This window comes from Rhineura floridana, chromosome 1 (assembly GCF_030035675.1).
Source record: "Rhineura floridana isolate rRhiFlo1 chromosome 1, rRhiFlo1.hap2, whole genome shotgun sequence".
Classification (NCBI taxonomy): Eukaryota; Metazoa; Chordata; class Lepidosauria; order Squamata; family Rhineuridae; genus Rhineura; species Rhineura floridana.
The window spans coordinates 254,093,469-254,118,748 of record NC_084480.1 but is presented as its reverse complement, the minus strand read 5'-3'; the positions used below and the strand labels follow the sequence as shown (position 1 = coordinate 254,118,748).

The 25,280-nt window shown below is 43.3% G+C and overlaps 1 protein-coding gene across 17 annotated transcripts in view; it reads right to left on the bottom strand.

Moving 5' to 3' along the window:
• DTNA (dystrobrevin alpha) overlaps nucleotides 1–25,280 on the bottom strand; it is a 309,414-nt gene that overhangs the window by 99,113 nt on the left and 185,021 nt on the right. For all 17 annotated transcript variants that reach the window (XM_061598211.1, XM_061598258.1, XM_061598135.1 and 14 more), the window contains one exon: nucleotides 15,614–15,694. In XM_061598211.1, coding sequence (XP_061454195.1) covers nucleotides 15,614–15,694 — 81 coding nt within the window. The remainder of the gene's footprint in view (nucleotides 1–15,613; nucleotides 15,695–25,280) is intronic.

Sequence of the window (25,280 nt, the reverse complement as noted above, 5' to 3'; positions counted from 1 at the left end):
GCTGAGAGGCAGTGACTGGCCCAAAGTCACCCAGTGAGCTTCATGGCTATGTGGGGATTCGAACCCTAGTCTCCCAGGTCGTAGTCCAACACCTTAACCACTATACCACACATACATGTGGAGAATTGCACAGAATTATAAAATATTGTGTGTGCCAAAGCAGTATTGAAATCATAAATTAATAAAGGCTAAAGATATTCTATAAAGCAAAAAGAAGGGGGAAATGGGAGGAAGGTTTTTACTTTCAGTTTTAGGGTTTTATGTAGTTCTTTCACATAACAGCTAACAACCCAGTCCTAACAGGCTGCTCCAGCACAGATTGACTCTGCCCCACTTGTCATTCAAAGTTCCACTTAAGCAAACCCTTTGAGATAACTCAGATTCTATGACATTTGGTAATTCAGGACTGCAGTGTCACAAGAGCCCTTTGGATCCCCTCCATGAAATGATTAGAATCCCTTTTTCTCTATCATATTATCTCCCAAAGACACCTTGTGCTGTACAGGGCAGGGCAGCTGCAGCAGCATGAGGGGGAAAGAGATGTCTGGAGACCTATGAGTTGGGGAAAGGTGCTTGGAGATGGGGAGTTACAGCAGAAGAGATGGGGTGGGGAAGGAATTAAGCATTCTCTGTCGCTTCTCCAGTCTCAACTGCTTCCTCCCCAAACAGTGTTTCCGTAGAAGTAGTGACATTGCATGCATTTGGGTGTAACATGTAGTTTGGCTCTCAGTCATATGCTAGAACTAGTACAAGGGCAGGGGTCTATAGGGACTCTATGAGCTGCTACCTTAGCACAGACAAGCTCCCCTTCCCCTGTTTACAAATTATAATTAAAAAAATTTCTTTTCAATTTACTAATGAATGCACAGCATACCTAGGGTTGATCCACACCATGCACGTAAAGCACATTCAACACACATTTGAAGCACATGAATTGCACTACAGAATCATGAGAACTGTAGTTTGTTAAGGGTGGTGGGAACTATAACTGTGAGGGGGAAACTACACTTCCCATGATTCTTTGGGAGAAGTCATGCGCTTTAAATGCAAGTTGGATGTGCTTTAAATATGTTGTGTGGATCTGCACTATTTCATAAGCTTTGCCTGCATATAAATCATTTTAATTAATCTTTTAAAATGGAAATTAGCTACAAAGTTTACTGGATGACTAGTAAACTCACCATCTCTCAGCCTAATCTCTCCCTCAAGGTGAAAACAACAGAGGGGGACCAAGACCACCCCAAGGAAAAAGAGCACACTTCAAATGTAGAGGAAATAATAATGTACAACCATAGTGTGAAATAAGATACATTGAGCATGAAGAAATATTTGTATAAGCATGACTGTCAAAGAGGTTTATTATTTACACAACCCATAAAAATATTTATAGTGCAATCCTATGCATGTTTATTCAGAAGCAACTCCCAACATATTCAGCGGACGTTACTCAAACAGAGAAATATGCCCAGGACTGCAACTTCAAGTGGTAAGGAACTTCACTCACCCAACCCAAAATTCAGAATCATGCCACTCTAAGCTGTTTTGCAACTGTTTCATGCTTGTTTTTATGGTTATTAGATTTTAAACGGATTTATTTCTTGTTGTGAGCTGCCTTGGTTTCCAATCGGCAACCCTATTTCACAGGGTTGTTGGAAAGACTCCATATATACACACACTGGAGATGTAAAAATACATACACCCCATAGAATAGTTTATTGTCAAAACCCATTGGTCATTGCAGAACTTTTTTTAAAAAAAATCTGTATTAGTTTCCTACCAAATAAAAGCAATGACACCTAAGTAAGCCGTGCCTAATTGCTTAAAAAAAGGATAGGAGGAGAAAAGAAAGATTTACAACACAATCCTTTGCTATGTTCACTCAAAAGTCCCAATGTTTTACAGCACAATCCTTACTACTCAAAAGTAAGTCCTATTGAATTCAATGGGGTTTACTCCCAGGTATGTGGGATTAGCATTGCAGCTTTACTCCCAGAAAAGTGAGTATAGGATTAAAGTTTCATATTGGGAAGGTTTTCAAAATAGGCTATGAATTAGACAAATAAATTGCCCTCTTCAACAGCCCAGGAGAATTTAAACTTGTTTGACTCCTAATAATTAGAAAAGTATAACACATTGAAATGGCATCATAAGATGCATGTACATTTAAAAAAAATTCTGTTCAAAGATAACTATTTTTGCAAGTAATTAAAAATACCTGCATGTGCACTTTTATTATAATCAAGACTGAAATTGTATACTGTGCATGCCTACGAAGATCCTTCTCTAATCTTCTGTTCTAGATCTCATATACATACAGAAAAAGGGACTTTTGCTGCTGCTGAAAGCTATAAACTTATTCCTGATGTGCAGATAAGCAGGAAAAGAAAGCTATTTTTAGGACTTGCAATGGGTTCTAGCTATTGCCTGGAGGTCAGCAAATCCCTGGTCAATCACAACTCTGACTTCACTTATTGGCTAAAAACCTGAAAGGGTGGGGATTCAAGCAGCCGGCTATTAGCTCATTTAACAGAAGTTGCGAGGAGGGGGCGCAGCTGACATTTTGGTGTATATCTCTTGAACCAGACAACCTAGGAACTTAATTTTTTTAATGAAAGCTAAGAGTCCAGAGATTGGGGTGACTCACCCAGAGAGTATCTCAAGAGCCAGGGTACCCCCAAAAACTGGGTTTCTCTGGGTAAAAACTGGAGACCCGGCAACCCTAACTTAAGGATGTGAGAGAATTCTGTCAGAAATGTAAGTAGGAGTGGAAATTGCCACAATGTGCATGTTCATCCAAGGTCAGAAACAGACATTACACAAGCAAATATGAACAGTGTTAGCTGTTGTTGGTTTTTTTAGTTTGCAAATATTAAGTAAATAATGACATTATTTTCTGCAATGTTTTTGGATGTTTCCCTTCCACTAAATGCAATGAAAAAAATCACATAATTAAGTTAGTTTCAGCCATAGTGGACAGCAAGTAAATCACTAAGGTTTTAGCTGAAGTCAAACAGCAGCAGAACAGAATAAGCACTGATTTCGACAAACACAGATGGAAATCTCTGTGTCCTTACACCCCTACCTACATGGCTAGAAAAGGCTCGACACTGAAGGAGCCTCCATCTTAGGGAGGGCAACAGGAGCAGGGATGGGGAAGGTAGAGCGAATGTGCTCACCCTGCCTCCTCATGTATTGATTTAACTCAGAATACCTGAACATGGCTTATTTGAGAATTGATAACCAGAAATACTCTCCAATATAGAAAATTCCAGGTGATCTCATAAGATTCCACCCAGTTGTGTCAGTTGGAACCACCAAATGCCTCTCTGTTATTTCAAAATAATGGAATCCCAGAGACACTCAAGAGAGTTTTACCTCAGAGGATCCAACTCTCTTCTGTTAGTTTCAGCCATATTGAGAGTCAGTACTCTGCTGCTCAGATGTCCTACAATCAAGTGGATGAAGCAGCAGGGAAGGGTTTAGAAGAGGTGTAGCTTGGGAAGATGGAACCATGCCCTTTCTTCAGAAGCAGGTTAAACCACTCATAAAGAAAACAACACGGAGGAGAGAGAAAGAGGAGGAGGTGGCAGTGGCAATGTGGGGAGACTACCAGTGTCTTGCATGCTCCATGGTCTTTTGGGGCTTAGCTTGGGAAAGCAACCAGTCCCTGGACAGATTTGTAGCAGTTGCAGAGGAACTATCCTCATGAAGAAAAGGCATCATGTGCCCTTTCTCAGAAACAAAGCTGAGCAAATCTAGAAAGAAAAATATTTAACTGGTGAGATTTTTCTGTCTAATTTGGAGAGGACGGCAGATGAAATAACCATGCCTGGTCATCACCGTATCTGACGTTTATCAGCCTTCTTCCTGGACCTATCTCACTTCACATTGATTTCATTTTTAATATAAAGCAAAATCTTTGATCTGGTTAACAGGCTGTAAAAAGTTACAAGTATTGTGTTCTTGAACAGCTGTAATGTCCACTATTTAAATGGATCTAATGTTCCCCCTAGAAGTCCAACACACACAATTATATTTTAAGCCAATCTTTATTTTCTTCTTTTACACATATTGTTGTACAGTGTAATAAAATCCACTGCCGGAAAAAATAAATAAATCACCTTTCCATTATTTCCTGCTCAGCCAAATTTTCAGGCTTACTAATCAGCATGACATTCAAAAATAGATTAAAAATGTCTTCTACTGCAAATGAACATCAACAATTTGCTTTGTCCCCTTACCCTTTCTTGTTTGTCCTGTGTGTTTGATTTAGGGAGAAACAGATATTTTGAAACCACTCAGAGCTTGCTACTACTTTGATCTGGATAAAGCATCCAAATAGCTATTATGGGACCCAAGATAGGAACAAGCTTTTTTTAAAGACAAAAGAATCATTCAGATGGGAGGTGTTTTCAGCTCTGACTGAAGAGGAGGAGGAAGAGGAGAAGGTGGCGGTGTGTGAGCCCACGATTAGCATAGGCTCATAGTTTAGCATTATGTCTAAACTGGGCCTATGCCCTTTGTGACACAGAATCTTGTAACATTTACTTTTTAAATACTCCACTCATTTATCGGTTAAAAATAAATTTCTTCCCCGACTGCTGTTAGGTAAGGAAAATCTTCAAAAGATCATATAATTGATATCAAGAAGTATTCATTAAGTCAGCAGCTTACGCTTTAGCTTGTACAAATCTCATGCTGCTCTTGTTGAATCTCTTGTTGTAAATTGCTATCATCTGCGACCACTGGAATGACAACTAATTTTGGCTGACCTGCCTCTTGCTCATTGTAGCTAGCTACAAAATATGAGTTCTGTTATCAATCATGTACTGCATTTTTACATTTCTCTTATGGCCTGTGCCCAATATGGAAATTAAACTGAACTGAATCATTTACCTTTTGTAAGCTCACTGGTATTATGAGGCATTTCATGATTTCACTTTAAGTCTGGTGAAGTTTGGAATGGGTTTTTAATAAGCTTCTATTCACTTATCTTACAACATCTCTAACTAAATGTAAGTCAAAGATGTATCGGGGTGAGGAACCAGAGCCACTTCAGATGTCACTGGACTACAACATCCAATCATCCCTAGCATCTGACCTTGCTTGGCTGGAGCTGGCAGAAGCTGGAGTCCAGCAACATCTGGAGGGCCACAGATTTCCCACCCTTGAGAAACATTAACATGACATAAATCTAAAATGGAGTTACTGCTTTATTGTTTCAGATGTTATCCTTAAAGGATTTATATCAGATGAAAAATAATATCCTGAACCTGTTCACATCTTATACTTGAGAGTATATGAAGATATAGGATCCTATCAGGTTCTTACTGTTTACACTCTCCCTGCAGTCTCTCCACTGCTCAGAAGAAGGAATGTAAGTAGTAATACTACTAATGTATTTGGTTAGAAAATCCTAATTGCAGGTATGTGTACATCAGAAGAAGCAGATATCTGAATATTAGCACAGCTTCCTGTATAAATAATTTCAACCCACCTACCCACTATATTGTAGGGAGGCACACCTACTGCAGGAATGAAAGGAAAAAACAATGGTGATTTGCTTGCCCTCCCTGGTTTTGATTTAACTGCTGGACAAAGAAACAAGATTGTGTGCAGTTCAGCTATTCAGCAACTGACCATTGAAACAGAGACACGTAGATCCTTCTCCCTGCTGGAAAGCCTCTGCCCTTAGCTCTTGCCACTGGGAAAGACCAGCACAAGGCTGCACTCGCTTTCTTTTGACTCTAGCAAGCTACTGGTTGCTAGGATGGCTTACTATGATGTCATTCATAGCCTTATCTCTTTCTACTCTCACTGGTGTGCCACAAAGGCTCTTAAAGAGGCAGAGGCAGCTGCCAGTGCATGGGACTCAGCTGCCAGAGCATGGGACTCTGGCAGCTGTTGCTTGGGCATGCTGCGTCTGGAGTCCTAGCACCAATACAATTGCTTTACCCCATATATGCTCACTCATCCGCTTCAATTTGTGGAACTGGCATTGTTATAGGTGCCACATAATATTAATTCCTCACTTGCAAGAAACTAGTCTTTCAGCGTGGCATCACCTACACTTTGAAATTCCTTGATATCAGATAGGTGCTTTTACAGCACCTTCTATAAACATTTTTGTTCAGACAAGCCTACCCAGACGCATAGAAGTTGACTTGTGTTTTAATGTTTTTATCTTACTGTTGATTTTAATTATATATTTTTAAAAACCTGTCTTTAACTTTCTCTTTTATTGTCTTAATGTTTCTGTGTGTGTATTGTGTGTTTGTAAACTGCTTAGAGGTTCTATTTACAATCAAGCAGTATATATATTTTGTTAAATAAATAAATACAAAGCAAGCAGTCATGATCTTGTGCTGTTGTTAGTATCCTTAAAGGATGAGCACAAGCTGAACTACAGAGGGTTTTAAAAAAAAGTCTCTTGAAAGAAGGCTAAATGCATTTCTTGTGTTAATGTGTGTGTGCGTGTGTGTGTGCATATAGTCTCCTTTTCAAACCTGAACCAGTTACTTTTCATATGAACTCTTATTGGGGGTTCAATGGGGCAAAGGTGGTGGAACAGAGTGTAGTTCTTGGAGATGGGAAATCCAGCCAAAATTAAGCCTTGCTTGTAGGCTATGAAGAAAACCATCCTTTTAAGCAGTTTTTCAGAAAGCCTTGTGAACTGGGGATGAAATGTTTTTTCCCCACTTACTGCTGGCAGTAATTGTGCTCTCCCTGCTGTTGGGACCACGTTTCCCTTTATTTTTTTACCCCAAAGATATCACAGTTAGATTAGGAAGCATTGCTCTCACTCCCATCTAGCTTTATGATGCCAACAGAGCCAATGAGATTTAACTATGCAATGACGACAACCAAACCCAGAACAGAACAAAAACCATTCTTCCTGACCTCACTCTAGTCTTCTGTCTTGTTGGTAAAAACAACGGCACCCAGAAGTAGTTGCATGTGTGTGTTCTACCATCACTAAGGCTGCTTTCAGACATGGGGTTTATTGTGTTAGTTTAACGGATTAAAATGGTAGCACTTCTGTCCCGATTTCTAAAATTCCTTTCACATTGCAGTATCTGTTGCATTAAGGAACAGTAGATTTTTCAGCCAATATACCGACATTTCGTGCAACTGTCTTTCACACAGGTGCAATGAATGTCTTGGTTTTGTCCCTTACCCATTATACACATGCACACTGTAGTTTCCTGCTATGTAGGAGGTCTAAGATCTCACCCCATCACCATGGAACCTTTCTCCTTTTAGCATCTGACTTTTTTTTTTTAGTTGTACAGACACAAGAATGTGTGTGGGAAATGCTGCTACCCGTGCCTATGCTGGAATATCGGTACAATTTTCATCAGGCAAAAAAATCCCTGCATGCGTAAAGGGCAGGAACGCAGTGCATGCTGGGATGCCTGTCACATGAGCAGCTGCAGCTAGCAAAAAACTCCTGCAATTTTCCAGGTTCCCAAGCTTGCAAATGGTTATTTCTGGTATTATTCATCATTATAATTAGCTCTAAACTTGCACTATACTCCACTAGAGTTCCAGAACTAGCTTGTACATCATGTGAAAGATTAAATATAATGCATAAATGACAAGGTAAGAAATTGTCAGAATAATGGAGTAAAGTGCAGTGTGAAAGCAGCCTAACACAAGGACCATCAAAAGGAACACAAAAGGGTGGGATGAAAAGGGGCGTCTTACGAAAACTTTTTGAGACAAAAACCTGAGGATTTTGACTTCATCCCTCATTGAAATCAGTCCTAAGTGACAAAGTTCTCCAAATGGCTGTAATGAGGGTGTTATGAGGAAGATAAATGAGCTAAGAATTATATAGCATTTTGGCTGTAATCCTACAAAGCTATGTGAGCATCTCAGACGGAAGTCCATATGCAGCCAGGTGTATCTTGGATAGTCTACTACAGCTGCTCTTATAGTTGAATAAGAAAGTCACTTTTCAGTTGAAAACTGGCCTTCCTGTACAGGGATGTAGGTAAGTGCCATAGAAACCTCAAGGACATATCCATTTGTATGGATCCAGAGCTGGTCCAAGACATTTTTCTACCCAAGGAAAAGGACAAGATAGCATCCCTCCCCCCAAAAAACCACGTGCAGAAACCAGCCAGACTGGCTACTGACTCTGTTTCAACACTGGTGATGAGACAACATCCTGCACTACATGTGAGAGCATCAGGCTAGCTTTGGGGCCACAGGACAGGCCAGATGGCTCCCACAGCTTTGTCCTCCAACAACTTGCCATCACAGAAGCTAGAAATCAGCTGGAGAAGCATCAGGATAATTAAGAGATGAAGTTAAAAAAGGGGTACACAAGAAAAACATGTTTATTTATACAAGTTATTTTGTAGGCTACTTTTTAGTCCCAAGCTCTCGCAAAGTGGCTTACAAGCTGTACATCATATAGCTGGGAAGCTAAGTGAATTTTTTTGCATCAGTCTTGGCTGCAGAAGAATGGTTAATGAATAACAAAAAAAGTACTGTTCTTTCTTAGATCAGCTAAGAAAGGTCATGGTGCTCCTGTGCCATCTCTCACACCCTGACTTGGCTTCCACTGACTTGGCTGAGATTGGCTTAGTTTTAATAATATAAACAGTCACATTTGTCCTCAGACTTCAGACAGATGTTTGAGACAGTTACGCATTAATCATTTTTCAGGGAATGCAGCTGAAGAGTTGTCTAACAGAGGTGACAAGGAATAAATGTGTAGTTTTAATTCACAAATTGAAAAGCTAGTAAGTCACTGGAGCCAGATGATATTCACTCAACATTTCTTAAAGTGCTCAAAATAACTGTTGGCTAAAATACATAATGTTGATAAAACTGGCCTTCTTACCAGAGGACTGAGAGACTGCCAATGATTAAGGGGATCCTAGGGGATCCAGGAATATACAAACCTGTTCATCTTGATGGAAAACATTTTAAAGTGCCAACTGCCAAAATGAACAGCAAGACTTGCCGAGAAAACAGTAAAAATTCAAGCTGCATTTATCCAGAAATAGCGTGAGATTTCACATGAAAAAGGAAACACTTGCAATTTGTCAAGAGTCTGCGTCAAATACTGAGTACTATATCATTTCCTAAGGATGAGGTAATACAAATAAGAGAGATACATTACTAGCCACTAGATGGCAGTGTGCATATTTTAGTAAGTGCAACATATATGTGTTCTTGCATATTAACCAAATGTTAGTATTGCATCAGATTAACAAAACCAAGAGATCTGGATTTCTGCTGTTTCTTTAAGGAATCTGCTGTTTGCTAAAGAAATAAATGATATCTATGTATCTGCATGAACTTCTGTATAGTTTGGTTACAGAGTTAAAAGTAAACAGTATTAGGGTCTTAAAAAACAATAAACTTCTTTATTACTGGGGTGGAAGTTGTGTGTGTGTGAATGCTTTCTTTCTTTCGCTACTATATCACTCCTGAATCTCGCCAGCCTCTACACCCAACTCACAAAATTCCAGCAGGCTCCATCCTCTGGGTTTGTTGGGGAGGGAGCTGTCCATTCTTGGGGTGTATATTTCATTTCAGCTATTTATATGCCACTTAATTACTGATACCTGTGGCTAAAGGAAACAAAAAATCACAGTACATTATCAAAAAACGCAATTAGTTTGATCTGGCAAACCTAACCAACTCATATTCAGAAACTATACCTGATTTAAAGGAATATATGGTGGTAACTAAAAGTGATACAAACTCAAATGCAGACTATGTGCTAGTCAAATAATGTATGTAAAACTTCATGTCCCTAACAGCTCAATCCTAACCATGTTTACTCAGAAGTCCAATTGATTTTAAAGATACTTACTTCCAAATAAATATATTTAGGATTGCATTGCATCTGTGCCCCAATACTTCACTCATCTCCATTCATTGACTAATACAAAAATCCACTGTTTATTGCCACAGTAACACCTCTGCAAAATTGTATGCTGCATCATCAACACTGGATGACAGTGGCAGGAGATAGAAAAGAGGAACAGTTTCAGTTAATACAAAAATATCTAAGCCATTAGTAATAATAGGAAAGAATACAAATTAGAAAAGCAAGAAATAAATGAGATTTGGGTAAAATATTATGCACACTGACATCTATCTATATGTTTATAGTCTGGTGGAGCATGGCAGTAGCAATTTTAGATGACACTCCCAGAACCCCTAGAGATGGAGTAAGAGTCTGAATACTTGGGTATTTTAGTTATATATATTTTTAATCTTAAAAGATGTTCCGGTGATTTGCACATTCAAGACAAAGACATTTTCAGGGAAGAGAGGAAAATGTGATGGACACAAAATGAGACAGAAAATGAAGCAAATGAAAGAATTAAATACTCAAGGAATAGGATGGGATTACACTCTGATGTTATATTACTACTGATGTTATATTGTAAGGATGAACCTAGATATAATTTCTTAAGCATGGTGGAACTTTGAACAGGAATGCCACAAATCCCCACTGCTATTCCCACTTTGGCACTCATACCACAGGTTAGTCCTAATCACTTAGGATTTATGCTTCTGGTAAATTTTCAGTAATAAAAGATAACGAACTGATTTTGGAAGGAATGCAGGTAAACTAGAGAATAAAGATGCAGTTCAAATGTGAGGTAAATGCTATTAAAGTCAATGGCATTTATTTCAGAGAAGACATGCATAGGATTGCATTGGACATAGGGGACTGGTTTAAGTGGCATAGGCTGTAGATCCACACTGGAACTTCATTTCAGCATCATAGTTTGACACACTGACTGCCATTTTCTTTGCTGTTGGCTTGATGATATAATAGCCACTGATGTGGGGCTGACCCAGAGTGTGATGTGTTTAAAAATATCTGAAGTGAGTACTTCTTTAATAGTGCTTGCATTTAATTTACAGGTGTGAATTATGGTACATTAGACAGGGTGGGATATAAGGCTAACCTAAAGTGACATGCCAGTACGTGCCAGAGAGCCAGTGTGGCGTAGTGGTTAAGGTGCTGGACTATGACCTGGGAGACCAGGGTTCGAATCCCCACACAGCCATGAAGCTCACTGGGTGACCTTGGGTCAGTCACTGCCTCTCAGCCTCAGAGGAAGGCAATGGTAAACCCCCTCTGAATACCGCTTACCATGAAAACCCTATTCAAAGGGTCGCCGTAAGCAGGAATCGACTTTAAGGCAGTCCATTTTTCAAAGTGACAGGCAGAAGAGAAAGAAGCCTAAAGTCATTTTGGAAATTGAAGCTGAGTAGCCAACATGCCTCTGAGGCCTGACTATTTGAACTGAGTAGAAGTGTATGCAGAAGAGAAGGATTAGAGTTGGGCCAGGCATGGACGTTAACAAAGTTGCCCCTACGGTCAGTATAGCACACTCTTCCATTCCCCATGAAAACAGCTGCATTGTTCTCCAGATGAGAAAAAGCAAAAGTCTTTCATGCAAAAGAAAACAGAAGAGGAAAACAACACTGAACCCCCCAAGGTACCAAATTAAAAACCATCAGGGATATGAACTCCTGGCTTGTCGGCTCTAATTAAACCCCATATCAGAATCATCAGCCTGACTTTAAATTCAAGTTTTCAACTGCCAACTGTTTATTCTGATCTAGGGAAATCAGCAATCATTGCTTTTTCAACAGACAGCACTGGAGAATAACCACACAACACATTTCTGCATTCATGGTAAATCATTGACTATGATTGGGCCATTGAGTGAGGGTTTTTCTTTAAATCACATGTACAGTATCCAAGGCTGGCCCCAGACATGCCGGGGCCCTTGGGCACCAGCTTGCCCTGAGCCCTGGCACGCATGTGTGCACGCACACCTACACGCGTGCATGCACCCAGGGCCAGCCCCAGACAAGCTGGAGCCCTTGGGCAAAAGCCTGCCCCAGTCTCCAGCGCTCCCCTTCCGCGACTTGCCCACGGCGAGAGCTTCGGGACTCTGCCATTCCATTCCTTAACTTACCTTGTTCTGCAGTTGCGCATGCAGCGGTGCCCTTAAGAAAGATGGCAGCTGAAGTTTCCCCAAGGGGCTGAAGCCTCTGCCACCATCTTGGTTCATGGCAGGGATGCGAGCTCACAGCATGCATGCATGTCATCAGCCAAGATGGCAGCAGAGGCTTCAGCCCCTTAGGAAAACCTCAGCTGCCATCTTTCTTAAGGGCATCACTGCGTGCACACCCGCTGAACAAGGTAAGTTAAGGAAGGGAATGGCGGAGCTCCGAAGCTCTCGCCCTGCGATCTGCGGCAGCAATCCTGCCATGAATCGCAGAAGGGGAGCAGAGCCCCCCAGGGGCTCCTGTAGCCTCGGGGGCCCTTGGGCCAGTGCCCCACCTGGCTGCCCCTTGGAACCGGCCCTGACAGTACCATAAGTGTACATGGTGCCTTACAGACTTTTATAGGCAAACAACAAATAGGCCATAATGGCTTTTGTTGTTGTTGTTATGTGCCTTCAAGTCGATTACAACTTATGGAGATCCTATGAATCACCCTGTTCAAATCTTGTAAATTCAGGTCTGTGGATTCCTTTATGGAATCATTCCATCTCTTGTTTGGCCTTCCTCTTTTTCTACTCCCTTCTGTTTTTCCCAGCATTATTCTCTTTTCAGTGAATCATGTCTTCTCATGATGTGTTCAAAGTATGATAACCTCAGTTTCATCATTTTAGCTTCTAGTGATAGTTCTGGTTTAATTTGTTCTAACACCCAATTATTTGTCTTTTTTGCAGTCCATGGTATGCTCAAAGTTCTCCTCCAACACCACATTTCTAATTAGTTGATTTTCTCTTATCTGCTTTTTTCACTGTCCAACTTTCAGATCCATACATAGAGATTGGAAATACCATGGTCTGAATGATCCTGACTTTGGTGTTCAGTGATACATCTTTGCATTTGAGGACCTTTTCTAGTTCTCTCATAGCTGCCCTCCCCAGTCCTATCCTTCTGATTTCCTGACTATTGTCTCCATTTTGGTTAATGACTGTGCCAAGTTATTGATAATCCTTGACAAGTTCAACGTCCTTGTTGTCAACTTTAAAGTTACATAAATCTTCTGTTGTCATTACTTTAGCCTTCTTGATGTTCAGCTGTAGTTCTGCTTTGTGCTTTCCTCTTTAACTTTCATCAGCATTTGTTTCAAATAATTACTGGTTCCTGCTAGTAGTATGGCTTCGTCTGCATATCTTAAATTATTGATATTTCTCCTTCCAATTTTCACACCTCCTTCATCTTGGTCTAATCCCGCTTTCTGTATGATATGTTATCTGTCTAGATTAAACAAATAGGGTGATAAAATAGACCCCTGTCTCACACCTTTTCCAATTGGGAACCAGTCGGTTTCTTCATATTCTGTCCTTACCATAATGGCTAAGTACTACTAATATTAGCTACCAATTTTCCATGAATTGTCTAAATTCCTTTTCAGTGCATTTGTTACCAATATGCTGAGAATACACTCCTAAAATCTTAAAGACATGAATGGAGAACAAGTTGTGAGTCAACTTGGATTTATAAAAATGGTTATAATCAAGTGAAAGGAAATAGCTAAGGAATTGTGTGTCTCTTTACTGTCTACTGATAATCCCCCTCCCAAAATGAATTGAAACAATGGAGTTCAACCGAATCCATCAGTGCTTGCTAACATGTAGGCTGCAATCCTGTGCCAAGTTTTGAAAATGTAAACCCAATTAAAAACAATGGAGCTCAGATACATAATCGGGGCGTAGGACTCCACACATAATACTGAACCGAGTGAGCTGTTTTACTGGCAAATAAACTTGTAAAATCTAGCACACAGATCACTGCACCAGTGCAACATTGCAAATTGTGGCATTAACTAGTGATGCAACACAAACCAGGGCACTGACGTAGTGTATCAATACTGTTGTGATCACTAGATGTAGCATAACTATGCAGCATAAGCAATAGATGTGGCAGAGACAAGGCTGGAGAAAGCCAGAAGGGACTTGATTGAAGACAACTCAGTTATTCACAATAAAAGCATTTTATCCATTACACAACCACTCTACTTGCCAGATATATACTTGCAACCTGTTAGGATTGCAACTGATACACATCATAGCAAGACAGACTTGCCTCGTTTGCCTCCTATAGGATGTGCTAAACCAATATATAATAGATCAGTACAGCAACACTCATCTATAGGGTGCCAAACAACAACAAAGGGGTTTAGTAAATTCTTGATACAGTGGCTCTGCTAAAGAAAACAGGCTTCACCCTTCTTTGTATCCGCGCTTCTCTGTATGACCTAAAAAGTGAGAGCTCTGCATTTTTCAAAGTAAGAGAAACAAGCAGGCAGAAAAATCACTGGATTCAGCCCTCCGCATGTCAGTACTAAGTAGCAAGGTATAGAATGCAGGGAATCTTAATTATCAGGAAGTTCTCATACCTCATTTGTGAAGCAGAGCCAATAACGGGACACATCCTTCAGGTCTACCCAATGATCATAATTGAATCAATGATCATAATTGAATCAGTGTGGTGTAGTGGTTAAGGTGTTGGACTATGACCTGGGAGACCAGGGTTCAAATCCCCACATAGCCATGAAGCTCACTGGGTGACCTTAGGCCAGTCACTGCCTCTCAGCCTCATGAAAACCCTGTTCATAGGGTCGCCATAAGTCAGAATCGACTTGAAGGCAGTACAGTACAGTACCATATACAAAAAATAATCAGATGCCACCAATGCCATGTAATCATTTCATGAGCTGTTTTGCTCCTATAATATGCAAAATATAAATCCTGTAAAGTAATATTATAAGAAGCATGTAGCATTCTTAGGGATGGTTCATTATCACAACTTATTTGCAAGTAAAAACTTGTTAATTTGTTCACAATTCTAACAATGGAAATTCTGAAGACAAAAATGTAATATCCGTTGTAACTATAGATGCTTAAAGCAAGGGTAGAGACACACAGTTGTGCTGGTTCCAGTGTGCCTCCATCTCTCTTTTCTGAAAACAGGGGCACAAGACACTAGTCAAACTCCACCCTTTTTTACTCTAAAACCTGGTCGGATCAGTTCAAGTGGGTTTTTCTAAAAATTCAGGTTCAGGCAAATTCCGCAACTGATTGGTAGATCAACCCGTTTGCCTTCCAGGTGTGGCCAATGGAAATGCTTTGCTGCAGGCTCAGGCAGAGACCGTGATTGACCCAACACTTTGCTATGGGTGGTCCTGAAAGGTCTGAAAAACCATTCTGGCTGCTTTTGAAGTGATTAGTGTGCCCACAGCCTAAGTTCCACTCAGCTGCACAACATAATCTTAAGAAGAGTAAATCTAAAAGTGTTAAAAAGCAAAAATAGGGAAGGGTGGGTTTTTTTTGGTACATCTCATAATTTTGATGAGAAAAAAGTAATGTGCTTAAACAGCCCCACCCTCTTATTCTCATCCACATGCAAGTTTAAACTTTTACGTATAACTGGCAATAGTGTAATAGCATGTTCTTCTGGAGAGCCAGGTGTTCTTATTAGCATCTCCTGAAAGTGTATTAAAATAAATGCCTATTTGCATTTTAACTGCACAACAAACACAAATCTACAGTGGAAGATAAGATTAATGGTGGTACTTCGAATTAACTACTGGCATACTTACAGTTGCATTTCTTCTGTACGAATCTAAGCTTGCATGCTGTTCTGTAGGTGGATAAACGGATGCGATCCAGATCTTGAGCCCCTAGAGGCAGAAAATTATGTATATGCTATGATACTCGCAATTTGTGCATGTACCTCATAGACAAAACACAAAGAAATGTTCTCTTGGACATTTTCAAGGTTGTCTTTTCTAACTAGAAAGAATTGCAGTGGAAAAGGGCACTCAGAAAGAAACCGCAATCTGATCAAACCATAGGCTAAAAAACAAAATGGGCTTAGCGCCAATGCCAGGGACACCTCTGTTTAGTTTAAATATTTAACTACCAAGTATGGTATTCAATGCTAGTCTTTAACTCAATGAAGTTAATAGACATTGCTAACTTAGATCCACTAATTTCAATTGGTGTAACTCTGAGTAGAACTTAATTGAATACCACCCCAAGTGTACAACAAATATCCTCAATTGATGAGTCATTTCAGAATAAGATATTAAAATACAAATGATTACACTATTTTAGCTGCAAACCACATATTTAGGTGTAAGATTACAGGCGGGGGGGAGTATAAAAATATATAATTTAATAACAAATAGTGTGCTGGACTGTGAAAAATGCAGCCACAGCATTGACTTGGTAAAAAAAAGTACAAAATAAAACAGGGATAGGGAGCCTTTTTCCACCTGAGGGCTACATTCCCTTCTGGGAAATATTCTGAGGGCCACATGCCGGGTTGGGCCATTCCGGAGGCAAAAGTAGGTGGAGCAGCAAATGTAAACTTTGCCTTTGTACAGTAGGCTAATTTCTACACACACACAGCCACCCTACTCTACTCTCCACCTGTCGAGAGGCAGAGCTGGGGTCCCGGGGGTCCCGGGGAGTTGGGAGAAGAGGATTCAGATGGATGGCAGAGGGAAGGGGGAGGAACTTCCCCCTTTGGAGTGAAGACGAAACAAAGGAAATGACAGTGATAGGGTCGCCTAGCAACGGGGAGCCTGAGAGCTCTGGAGTTTCAGAATCCACCCTGGACATTCCCACGCCCCCCCTTCTCCGCAGCTCAGAGCAAGATGGAGGGCTGCCCACAGCAGAAAAGCGGCAAGACAGTTTACCAGGCAGTTTACCATCAGCCTCTCCCCTATCCCCCATAGTGGAATCGGAAACTTCAGAAGAGGAGGGGGTGATGCTTCCCCCCTCACCACGCACACGCAGACAGCTGAAAAGGCAGGAGAGAAGGGGGGGAAGGTGGGCAGTACCTGAGGGGCAGTTAAGGAGGAGTGAAAGGTTGCGCGCCCGTTTGGCCCCTTCTTAAAGAACAGGCGGGAAGCAGCCCCTTGCTCTGTCAACTTTCTCCCAATGCCGCAGGACCTGTATCCCTGTATTGCTTCATGAGAAGACGCAGTCTTTGTTTGGACATTACCCTAATAAAACACGAATTACTTACAACCTCTGGTCTGGTTCCTGAGTCTCACCCTGGGCCTGACAGCTTGACAGAGCCACCTAAATCACCCTCAACGCTCTCTTCACTTGACTGGGACAAGATGTCAAAGGGAGCAGCGGGGGGAACGAACCCCACTTCTGAGACGGAAAAAGTGAAACTCTTGAGGACTAAGGTAGCTGATTTGCAGACGGATGTTCAAGCCCTGCTAGCAGCAGTCAAGGTGCTGAAGACGGATAATCAAACCTTGAAGGCCACGATAGACCAGATGCGAACAGCCCCTCCAGCTGCCGCAGTAAAGGTCCCCATTGGACTGCCCCCAAAATACGCGGGACAAAGTGATCAGTTGGCAACTTTCGTGGCTCAATGTGAGTTATATCTGGATGTCAGGCACACGGAATTTCCAGACGATGGGGCTAAAGTAGCCTTCGTGATTAGCCTCCTGGAGGGGGAAGCTGCAAAATGGGTGACTCCGTATCTCGTGAGAAAGGATACTGTCTTAAGAAGGTACAGAGGATTTATACAGGAGATGACCGAGATGTTCCAAGACCCGCAAAGAGCTGAAACAGTAGCGCGGCAGCTAGGCGCTCTGAAGCAAGCTAAAGGGACTGTTTCCGAGTACACTAACGCTTTTAAAATTCTGTCCCAGGAAACTGGTTACAATGACGCCGCCCTGATGTTTATGTACCGGAGTGGATTAAATGCTGAAATCCTGGATGAGCTGGCCAGGACCTCCCCCCCCCCGCTGACCTACCAGGGCTCATCCGGCTATGCCTACAGATAGATCACCGGATGGAAGGAAGGCGCCTGGAAAGAAAGCAGGAGGTCCCGAGATACTCAGCCTCGGCATCCTGCAGCAAGACCCTTCCCACTGCAGGGATGGCAGGTAATGCAACTGAGGGACAGGGAGGGGCTAGGCCAAGACTGTCGGAAGAAGAAAAGGAAAGACGACGCCGGGAACGTTTATGCTTTTATTGTTCAAAGCCGGGCCATGTGGCCAGAGACTGTGGACTAAAAGGGGGGAAAGCTGAGCCGTCGGGAAACTAGAACACCCAGTCCATGTGCAGGCCGGTGGACTGGGGGCAGCGTTGTATAAAGGCCCCCCAATGATCCAACCTCCCTCAAAAGGGGTGTTGGTCTTGCCTATTCGGATTACAACTTCCAGAGGAGTGGTGTTTAATTCCACGGCCTTAATTGACAGTGGAGCCTCCACAAATTTTATTGATGCAAAACTAGTCAAGCGTCATGGAATTTCCCGGTGGAAACTGGACGCTCCCCTAATCGTGGAGACCATCGATGGGAGACCCCTGAAGTCAGGAGGGGTGACACAAGCCACGGAGGAAGTGAAACTTCAAATCCCTGGGCATGAAGAGTTCATTTTGCTATACGTGTCAGATCTCTCGAACTTCGAGGTGATTCTGGGAATGCCCTGGCTAGCAAAGCATGAACCCAAAATAAGTTGGAAGGAGGCGGTGGTGTGGTTCACCTCACAGTATTGCCAGGAGAACTGTCAACCTGAAGGAATCAAGAACACCTTAGCGGGGGCAGTGCAAGAGATCGAGCAAGTGACCCTGCCGCCGAAGTATGAAGAATTCAAAGATGTGTTTGATGAAAAAGAGGCAGAGACTCTACCCCCCACCGCCCTTACGACCGTGCAATTGATCTCATGCCAGGAGCCAGCATCCCATCGGGGAGAATCTACTCTCTCACAGAGATTGAGAGGGAGGCCCTGAAGGAATTCCTGGATAAAAACCTGAGGCGAGGATTCATACGACCCTCACAGTCCCCTGCTGGAGCGCCGCTATTGTTTGTGAAGAAGAAGGGGGGGAACTCAGACCTTGTAACGACTATCGCGCATTGAACCAGATCACCATCCCTAACAGCTACCCGCTGCCCGATCTCAGAGTTGCTGGATCGACTGCGCTCCGCAAAAATCTTCACGAAGCTGGATTTGAGGGGGGCGTACAATCTGATCAGAATGAAGGAGGGAGATGAATGGAAAACAGGGTTCTTGACCGCTTATGGTCAATTTGAGTACCTGGTCATGCCGTTCGGACTTTGTGGAAGTCCAGGAGTTTTTCAAAAGTTCATGAACGACGTGTTTAGAGACCTGTTGGACACGTATGTAATCTGTTACTTAGATGATATCCTGGTGTTCTCAAAGAACCAGGAAGATCATGATCAGCATGTGAAAACAGTGCTGAAGAGACTGAGAGAGAATCACTTGTATGCCAAGTTAGAGAAATGTGGATTTGACCTCCAGTCTTTGGACTTCCTTGGGTACCGAATCTCTGCGTAAGGAGTGGAGATGGACCCAGGGAAAGTAAGTTGTATATTGGACTGGGGCCTGCCTAATACCAAAAAGGATGTACAACGGTTCCTAGGGTTTGCCAACTATTACAGAAAGTTCATTCCAGGGTTTTCCAAATTAACAGCTCCTCTGACTGACTGCGTAAGGGGAAAGAAGAAGTTTCAATGGACAGAGAATGCCACCAAGGCCTTTGAGGAGTTGAAGAGAAGGTTCGCTTCCGAGCCCATTCTGCGCTTTGCTGACACGACCCGCCCTTTCGTCGTGGAAGCAGATGCTTCTGATTTTGCCGTCGGGGGGGGGTCCTTCTGCAATTAGACCAAGAAGGGAAGGAGCTGCACCCCTGCGTGTACTTCTCTCGGAAGTTAAAGCCTGCAGAGAAGAACTACACGGTATGGGAGAAGGAGCTGCTGGCCATCAAGGATTCTTTTGAAAACTGGAGACAATATCTAGAGGGGGCCTCTCATCAGATTGAAGTGCGCTCCGACCACAAGAATCTTGAAAGCCTCCAAACAGCCAGACAGCTGAACCAGAGACAGATAAGATGGTCCCAGTTCTTCACTAGGTTTAACTTCAAGATTACTTACCATGCCCAAGCCAAAAACCAGAGAGCGGATGCCTTATCCAGACAGCCACAATACAAAGAAAGTGAACCCGAGGACCAGCCTCAGTACGTGATCCCGCCAGAGAAATTAATGTTGGGAGCATGCCAGCCTTCATGGGAAGAGGAACTCAAAAAGGCACAACAAGAAGATGCAGATATGCTAAAATATTGGCAGGAGACGAGACAAGGTCAAGACTCAGAAGTAACCTTTCACTGGAGAAATGGACTATTATGGTTCAAAACAGCTAGATATGTGCCAGAAGGGGAATTAAGGCTCAGAATCCTACGCCAGTGCCATGATTCCATCACAGCGGGACACTTTGGGATTTACAAGACCATTCAGAACGTGGCCAAGGACTTCTGGTGGCCTAAAATGCGTCGGGATATTGAAAGCTATGTAAAGTCCTGCTCTGTCTGTCTGCGGACAAAAACACAAACAGGAAAACCAGCAGGACTGTTACAACCGTTACCTGTCCCACACGAACCCTGGAAGGACCTATCCATGGATTTTATAACTGATCTACCCAAGTCCCAAGGAATGACAGCCATCTTAGTAGTGGTAGATCTACTCACCAAAATGGCGCATTTTCTTCCTTGTGCCTTAGAGGCTAAAGAAACGGCCAAGTTATTCATCAAAGAAGTCTACCGGCTGCATGGATTGCCAAACAGCGTAGTCTCAGACCGAGGAACTCAGTTCACAGCCAAATTTTGGAGAGCAATGTGGAAACAGTTGCAGACGGAATTAAAACTCTCCTCCGCCCATCACCCCCAGACAGATGGGCAGACGAAACGCTTGAACGCCGTTTTGGAAAGATATTTACGAAGTTATGTGTCCTATCAACAGACTGACTGGGTATCATATTTGCATTTTGCAGAGTTCGCCTACAACAATTCTCTGCACTCCAGCACTCAACAAACCCCGTTCTTCGCTAATTATGGATTCCATCCTAAAGTCTTTCCAAGCAGCTCAGAAGGAATGCTGGTACCGGCAGCTGAGAACTTCCTTAAAGAATTGCAAGCGGCGCAACAGACACTGAAACAGCAGTTAAACGAAGCCAAAACGGAGTACAAGCGAGTTGCTGACCTGCACAGGAAGGAGGGCCCCCCCTTCAACCGGGAGACCAGGTACGGCTGTCCACCCGCTTCCTCCAGATGCCAGGCAAATGTAGAAAATTACAAGACAAGAGGGTGGGTCCTTTCGAAATAGAAACTCAAATTAATCCCGTGGCGTACCGACTGAAGCTACCTGACATGTTTAAAATACATCCTGTGTTTCATCGATCCCTCTTAATGAAAGCTGCCCCTCCCAGTGAGTTGCGGCCGGAGGAGCCTCCCGGAGCTCCACTCCTGATAAATGAGCAGCTTGAGTTTGAAGTTGAAGAAATCCTAGATTCCAGGATCAGACGCCACAAGCTGCAGTACTTGATTCACTGGAAAGGCTATGGAGTGGCTGACAGATCCTGGGAAGATGCAGCTGATGTGCACGCTCCAGATTTGGTGAAACTTTTCCATCAACGTTTTCCCCACCGCCCCAAGCCAGACAGGGGGAGGGGGGCACAGCTTGGGAGGGGGGATGGTGTCGAGAGGCAGAGCTGGGGTCCCGGGGGTCCTGGGGAGTTGGGAGAAGAGGATTCAGATGGATGGCAGAGGGAAGGGGGAGGAACTTCCCCCCTTTGGAGTGAAGACAAAACAGAGGAAATGACAGTGATAGGGTCGCCTAGCAACGGGGAGCCTGAGAGCTCTGGAGTTTCAGAATCCTCCCTGGACATTCCCATGCCCCCCCTTCTCCGCAGCTCAGAGCAAGATGGAGGGCTGCCCACAGCAGAAAAGCGGTGAGACAGTTTACCAGGCAGTTTACCATCAGCCTCTCCCCTATCCCCCATAGTGGAATCGGAAACAGGAGGGGGTGATGCTTCCCCCCTTACCGCGCACACGCAGACAGCTGAAAAGGCAGGAGAGAAGGGGGGGAAGGCGGGCAGTACCTGAGGGGCAGTTAAGGAGGAGTGAAAGGTTGCGCGCCCATTTGGCCCCTTCTTAAAGAACAGGCGGGAAGCAGCCCCTTGCTCTGTCAACTTTCTCCCAATGCCGCAGGACCTGTATCCCTGTATTGCTTCATGAGAAGACGCAGTCTTTGCTTGGACATTACCCTAATAAAACACGAATTACTTACAACCTCTGGTCTGGTTCCTGAGTCTCACCCTGGGCCTGACACCACCCAGAGAAGCAAGAAGGGTTATCAGAGTCTAAGGCCACATCCCACACAGTGAGTGGTATTCAATGCTAGCCCTACTCAGAACAGACCCATTAAAGTTAATAGACATGGCTAACTCAGGGTCATAGAATTATAGAATAGTAGAGTTGGAAGGGGCCTATAAGGCCATCAAGTCCAACACCTGCGCAATGCAGGAATCCAAATCAAAGCATTCCCGACAGATGGCTTTACAGCTGTCTCTTGAACGCCTCCAGTGTTGGAGAGCCCACTACCTCTCTAGGGAATTGGTTCCATTGTCATATGGCTCTAACAGTTAGGAAGTTTTTCCTGATGTCCAGTCAAAATCTGGCTTCCTGCAACTTGAGCCCATTGTTCCGTGTCCTGCACTCTGGGACGATCGAGAAGAGATCCCGGTCCTCCTCTGTGTGATAACCTTTCATGTCCTTGAAGAGTGCTATCATATCTCCCCTCAGTCTTCTCTTCTCCAGGCTAAACATGCCCAGTTCTTTCAGTCTCTCCTCATAGGACTTTGTTTCCCGTCCCCTGATCATCCTTGTTGCCCTCCTCTGAACCTGTTCCAGTTTGTCTGCATCCTTCTTGAAGTGCAGAGACCAGAACTGGATGCAGTACTCAAGATGATGCCTAAACAAGGCTGAATAGAGGGGAACAAATACTTCACACGATTTGGAAACTATACTTCTGTTAATGCAGCCTAATATAGCATTTGCCTTTTTTGCAGACACATCGCACTGTTGGCTCATATTCAGCTTGTGATCAACGACAATTCCAAGATCCTTCTCACATGTCGTGTTGCTGAGCCAAGTATCCCCCATCTTATAACTGTGCATTTGGTTTCTTTTTCCTAAGTGTGGAACTTTGCATTTATCCCTGCTGAATTTCATTCTGTTGTTTTCAGCCCAATGCTCCAGCCTATCAAGGTCCCTTAGAATTTTGTTTCTGTCTTCCACGGTGTTAGCTGTGCCCCCCAATTTTGTATCATCTGCAAATTTGATAAGCATGCTCTGTACCTCCTCATCCAAGTCGTTCATAAAAATGTAGAAGAGCACTGGGCCCAGGACTGAGCCCTGTGGTACCCCACTCGTTACTTCTGCCCAGTTTGAGAAGGAACCATTGATAAGCACTCTTTGAATATGATTCTGGAGCCAACTGTGAATCCACCTGATAGTTGTTCCATCCAGCCCACATTTAGCTAGCTTGCTAATCAGAATAACAAGGGGCACTTTGTCAAAAGCTTTGCTGAAGTCGAGATATATTATGTCCACAGCATTCCCACAGTCTACAAGGGAGGTTCCCGATCAAAAAATGAGATAAGATTAGTTTGGCAGGATTTGTTCTTCATAAAACCATGTTGGCTCCTAGTAATCACTGCATTGTTTTCAAGGTGCTTACAGATTGACTGCTTTATAATCTGCTCCAGAGTTTTTCCAGGGATTGATGTTAGGCTGACTGGTCTGTAGTTCCCAGGTTCCTCCTTTTGGCCCTTTTTGAAGATAGGGACAACATTAGCTGTCCTCCAGTCATCCGGCACTTCACCAGTCCTCCAAGATTTTGTAAAGATAATAGAAGGCGGTTCTAAGAGTTCTTCAGCCAGTTCCTTCAATACTCTAGGATGCAGTTTATCGGGCCCTGCTGATTTGAACTCGTTCAAAGTGATTAGGTATTCCTTGACCGTTTGTCTATCAGTCTCAAGCTCCAATCCTGCCCCTTCTACTTCATGTTTCCCGGGAGGGTCAAAGACCCTTTTTTTGGATAAGACTGAGCCAAAGTAGGAATTGAGCACTTCTGCCTTTTCTTTGTCATCTGTTATCATTTTGCCATCCTCACTGAGTAGCTGTGCCACTATTTCCTTTCTCTGTCTTTTACTATGGACGTATCTGGAGAAAGCTTTTTTGTTGCTTTTAGCATCCCTCGCTAACCTCAACTCATTCTCAGCTTTAGCCTTCCTGACACCATCCCTGCAATTCCGTGATACCTGCCTGTACTCTTCCTTTGTGACCTAGCCTTCTTTCCGCTTCCTGTATGTGTTCTTTTTTGTTTTCAGGTCAGCTCTAAGCTTTTTGTGAAGCCACATCAGCTTCTTCTGCTGTTTTCCCCCCTTTTTTTCCTTGTTGGAATTGTTTGCCATTGAGCTTTTAGAATTTACGTTTTTAGAAACGCCCACCCATTACTATGCACAAACCTTCATCAGTCATTACCACCAAGTTTACGTTTCCCTCCCCCTTAGGATTCAGTTTAAAGCCCTCCTGATGAACTTCTCCATGCTGTGGCCAAACACATTCTTCCCAGTCCTTGTGAGATGTAACCCATCGCCAGCAGTCCATCTTCCAGGAAGCATAGCCCATGGTCCCAGAATCCAAATCTCTCACGTTGGCACCACCTTCGCAGCCATTCATTCACACGGAGTATTTTTCTTTCCCTTTCTACTCCTCTTCTAAGTACTAGAAGGATGGATGAAAAAACTATCTGGCCCCCAACGTCCTTGAGTTTCCTTCCCAGAGGTTCAAAGTCTGATGTGATTTCTTCATAGCTCCGTTTGGCAGTATCATTTGTTCCCACATGGATGAGGAGAAAGGGATACCTGTCGGTGGGCTTGATGAGTGATGGCAACCCTTCCATCACGTCTCTAATCCATCCTTCTGGTAGACAGCATACCTGGTAAGTCCACAGATATTCTCGGCATACTTGGGTTTTGATCCCATGCAGTAGGGAGTCTCCCACTACTAGTACTCTTCTCTTCTTGTTGTGGGTCATGGTTTCATTGCCCCTGCTTGATTGAGCTTCAGCCTCTTGCTCATTGTCACATGGGGTCTCCTGTAATTCTTCCATCACAGGCTGTCCTCCAGTCTCATCCTCGAGTGGTTGAAAGTGGTTCCATAGCTCCACTGGTAAAGGGTGTCTTCTAGCTCTTCTGCTCCTAACTGTCACCCTTTCCCACGAAGTTTCCTCCACTTCGTTGTTCCTCTCCAAAGCAGCCTCCTCTTCTGCTACCACATGCTGTTGCTCTTCCATCTCCACTTCTCTTGGCTGCTGTTGTTCCAGCGTTCTGTCTAAGAACTCTTCATCTTCTCTTATAGTCCTCAGTGTGGCCACTC